General features: G+C 37.9%; 1 protein-coding gene across 1 annotated transcript; it reads left to right on the forward strand.

The window, feature by feature from the left end:
* Positions 1–991: 991 nt before the first annotated feature.
* On the forward strand, positions 992–3241 carry fd102C (forkhead domain 102C). The gene has a single exon (XM_035372834.2). It carries the CDS (start codon positions 1002–1004, stop codon positions 2226–2228), a length of 1227 nt encoding a protein of 408 aa, XP_035228725.1. The 5' UTR covers positions 992–1001; the 3' UTR covers positions 2229–3241.
* The last annotated feature ends 434 nt before the right edge of the window (positions 3242–3675 follow it).

A 3675-nucleotide genomic window follows, 5' to 3' on the forward strand; every position in this document is an offset into this window, starting at 1 on the left:
TCATTGCAAATACCTAAGTTGTGTAAAAATACAAAAAACTTTGATAAAGATATTTTCTTAATTTTATTAAAACTAATAAAAAATAAATGAATAGCTTGAATAAATATATAATCGCTTAACAATAAGTAAATAAAAATAAATAAATTACTGATTAAAATTTTATTATATATATATGTTCTTAATTTCAAGAAAATTTTCATAAGATTTGATATCAAAAAAATTTGATAGAAGTCGTCAAAAATTAATTCTAAAATTTGACGCAAACAGAAGAGCTCACTACTGAACAAGCAGCTCTTAAAGTCATTTATCATTTTTATTTTCTTTTAAAAATACATATGTTTCTTATTTTAAATAAAATATAATAACTAAAAAAATAATAATTTTCTCTCACTCGCATTACAGTTAAGTATGTATTTACCCTCACAGACCTATCCAGATAATCTTAATATCCGGACGAGTCAATGCAAACTTATCCGAACTACAGCTCTGCAATATTTCGAAAAAGACTTCATCTCTGTAAAAATGTAATTCAAACAATGAAGCTATCAAAGCTCATAACTTCCATTCTATAAAATAAAGAATAAAAATGGAAGACTAAATCTGGGAACGGAAACATACCCACGTGAAGAAAGAGATAAACGATTTGTATCCCCTACTCTCAACTTCCAAAAAAATAGGCGGATCGACTTGTCCCCCCGCCCCTCGAAGTAAAAAACGCTCCTTCGAAACACAGAAAGGGAAGTGAAAAACTTTCCTAACGAAAAACTACCCCTAACCGTTCAGAGCACCTGAAATATTGGCTTCCCCGCTCTAATGAGACGTTAATTTAGGCGTTGGCACACACTCTCCTTGCATTGGGTGGAACCGCCCGCCAATCAGTTGTTGCAGCCAATGAAGCGGCTTTCCTGGCAACCAATTGAGGCTTGGGAGGCGGAGCCCAAGAGTCACGGAGATCTCCCGCCACTGATTCGCATCTTGGAAAGTGTGCTCCTCGCCTGCTCATGATGTGCCGAAGCGAGCCGTCGTTCGCTGCTCTGAAGAACGTTCTGGCCGCCACTGAGACGAATCCTTTTGGTCCCCTGCATGGGGCCGCCCCAGCGGTCAGCCCCGCAGCAGCTCTTGCTGAGTACCAGCGATTGCAGATCTACGATTACGGCAGATTACGATTCCATCCTTTCGGTTTACCCTACGGTTTAGCCGGTTTTCCGGATGCTGGACAGTATGGTTTCGCATCACCTTTTGTTCGATTTGATCCCAGGGCTGCCCGCTTCGCTGCAGAGGAACCGAAACCTCAGCATAGCTACATAGGTCTCATAGCCATGGCCATACTCAGCTGCCCAGAGAAGAAGATGGTGCTGTCGGACATCTATCAGTACATCTTGGACCAGTACCCTTACTTCCGCAATCGAGGGCCTGGATGGAGAAATAGCATTCGGCATAACCTGTCTCTCAACGACTGCTTCATCAAGGCTGGTCGCAGCGCAAATGGCAAGGGCCACTATTGGGCCATCCACCCTGCCAACATAGAGGACTTCAAGAAAGGTGACTTCAGGAGAAGGAAAGCCCAGAGGAAAGTTCGTAAACACATGGGACTTGCCGTGCCGGACGATGACGACAGCCCCGCTCCGACGCCACCGCCAAGACCACCCTTGGAGGCAGCAGCAACCTTGGTCGATCCCCACAGACCGATCCACCATCACAAGATGCTTCAGACGCCGCCACATACAGCTAAACTCACACTAGGGCGACAGAAACGACAGTTCGACATGGAGAGCTTGTTGGCTCCAGATCCCTTACCTCAGACCGAGTCTCCACATCTAGTGGGGTGCGACAGCCCTCAGCTCAGAGCTTCAACATTCACCCATTCGCCTGGTTCTGAAAGTCCAAAAGATGCTGGTGTTCAACAGACTTATTTCCAGCAATCTCAGCCGGCAGCCTCTTCACCTGTTCGTCGGGCAATGCAATGGACCGTGTCGTTGCCTTTGCAGAGCGTGGGGCTACCTCAGAGGATGAATGCATTCGGTCCTTTCGTTGGGACGTCCCCCTGTTGGTCATCAGCTGCGCAAGCTGCTTCTCTGTTGTCCTACTCCGTCGCAGGGAGAAGTTCGAATGCTCCAGAACTTGTTTCATGTGCCAGTGCTCCAACCCAGAATCCTCTTGTCCATCGGTGGCAAGAATCTATTAACAGAGTGGTTGTTGAGACTGAAAACAAAATTGTGGAACAGTGATTCAAAACAGACTCTATATCAGAGTAATGTTTCTACAGTATGCAAAAGCTCTCCTGAAGTCGGAGAGTTTGGTTTGAGTTTTTCAAGACGAGGACAGAACATTAATCCTCAAACATCTATGAGACATACCAAATTTAAAAAAAAGACTGTGAACTTTTTGAACTTGATCAGAAAGACTTAAATTTATATCACCATAAATTTATTTTTCGAAAACAATTATAGCAAGATTTTTTTTTTTTTTCGGGTAAAGTAAATATCAGCTGTGTTCTTATGCTTAAATATATTTGTTTACAAAACGGAACTGAAATATTGTTCTAACCAAATATAGCAATGAAATCAAGCAATCAATTTCTATGATTTCAGCAACCGAGATTTGATGATGTTTCGAAATTTAGAACTGTTTCAATTATAGTATTTAAAAAAGTATTAGAGTTTCAATGAATTGTAGGCGTAAAAAATAAAAGTGAAACTAAAAACTACTTTTTTAAAGTGGACATTTCTGAACCATTACTGTTGCCAACATGTAACACTATTTCTTTAAATATCATGATTTTTCCTTTTCTGCATCTTCATCTTATACTAAACAGAGAAAATATGGTGTACATAATAAAAAAGAACAGTGACAAAACCAGGAACAATGAAAAAGTTTTAAAAGTTGAGTGACTCAGCTATGAAAAAGAACTGAAAACTAACTATTTCTGGCAAAAACTGAGACTTTTCAAGTGTGGCAATGTTACTACTTCAGATAAGTTCTAAAGTGAATTTATGAGAATAACTTTAAGCTGATTTGTACAACTTCTTATTTCGCAGTGGTGAAACTTATACAACACGTTTCAAGAACTGAAATGAACTATAAAATTCAGCAAAGTGAAAAAGACGGTCAATGTTGCAGAGAGGCAAATTAACTTTGTTCATCAAACTGTAAGATTATTTTATTCACTTTTTTTTTAATTTATTTATTAACTGTAACTGTTTATCTTGTACAGTATGGGCCATATAAAACAATCATTGAAATCAAATTTTTAGCTTGTCTTATTCTGGGAAAAATTTAGCCTTCTTAGTAATTTATATTTATTGAGAAACACAAATTTTTATTAGCTTGTTAAGTTTATTAGATTTTTATTGAATTTTATTAAACTTCCAATAAGTTTACCAGCTTTGCAAAGTTTAAACTTTTCTTTTCGTACTAATTCTCTATTGGTTGAAAGACAAAGAGCAAAATTGCGCTTTTTGCTATTTATTTATTTATTACTGTTTCTGTTGAACATACAAAAACACTGAAATCAAAATTTAAATATGTATTGATATAAAAACAACTTTTTTTTTTTTGTCCAAGTGATTTGAAAATTCTAGAAATTAAATTAAAATTTTTTGAGAAGTAAGATTTTTATCAGCTTTTGTAAAATTTCGATTGAATTTTAGATACTGCCTGCAAAGGTGCAAAATT

The sequence above is a fragment of the Stegodyphus dumicola genome, chromosome 1, assembly GCF_044657685.1.
Source record: "Stegodyphus dumicola isolate Sdum_Otavi_A_Nest chromosome 1, ASM4465768v1".
Lineage (NCBI taxonomy): Eukaryota > Metazoa > Arthropoda > Arachnida > Araneae > Eresidae > Stegodyphus > Stegodyphus dumicola.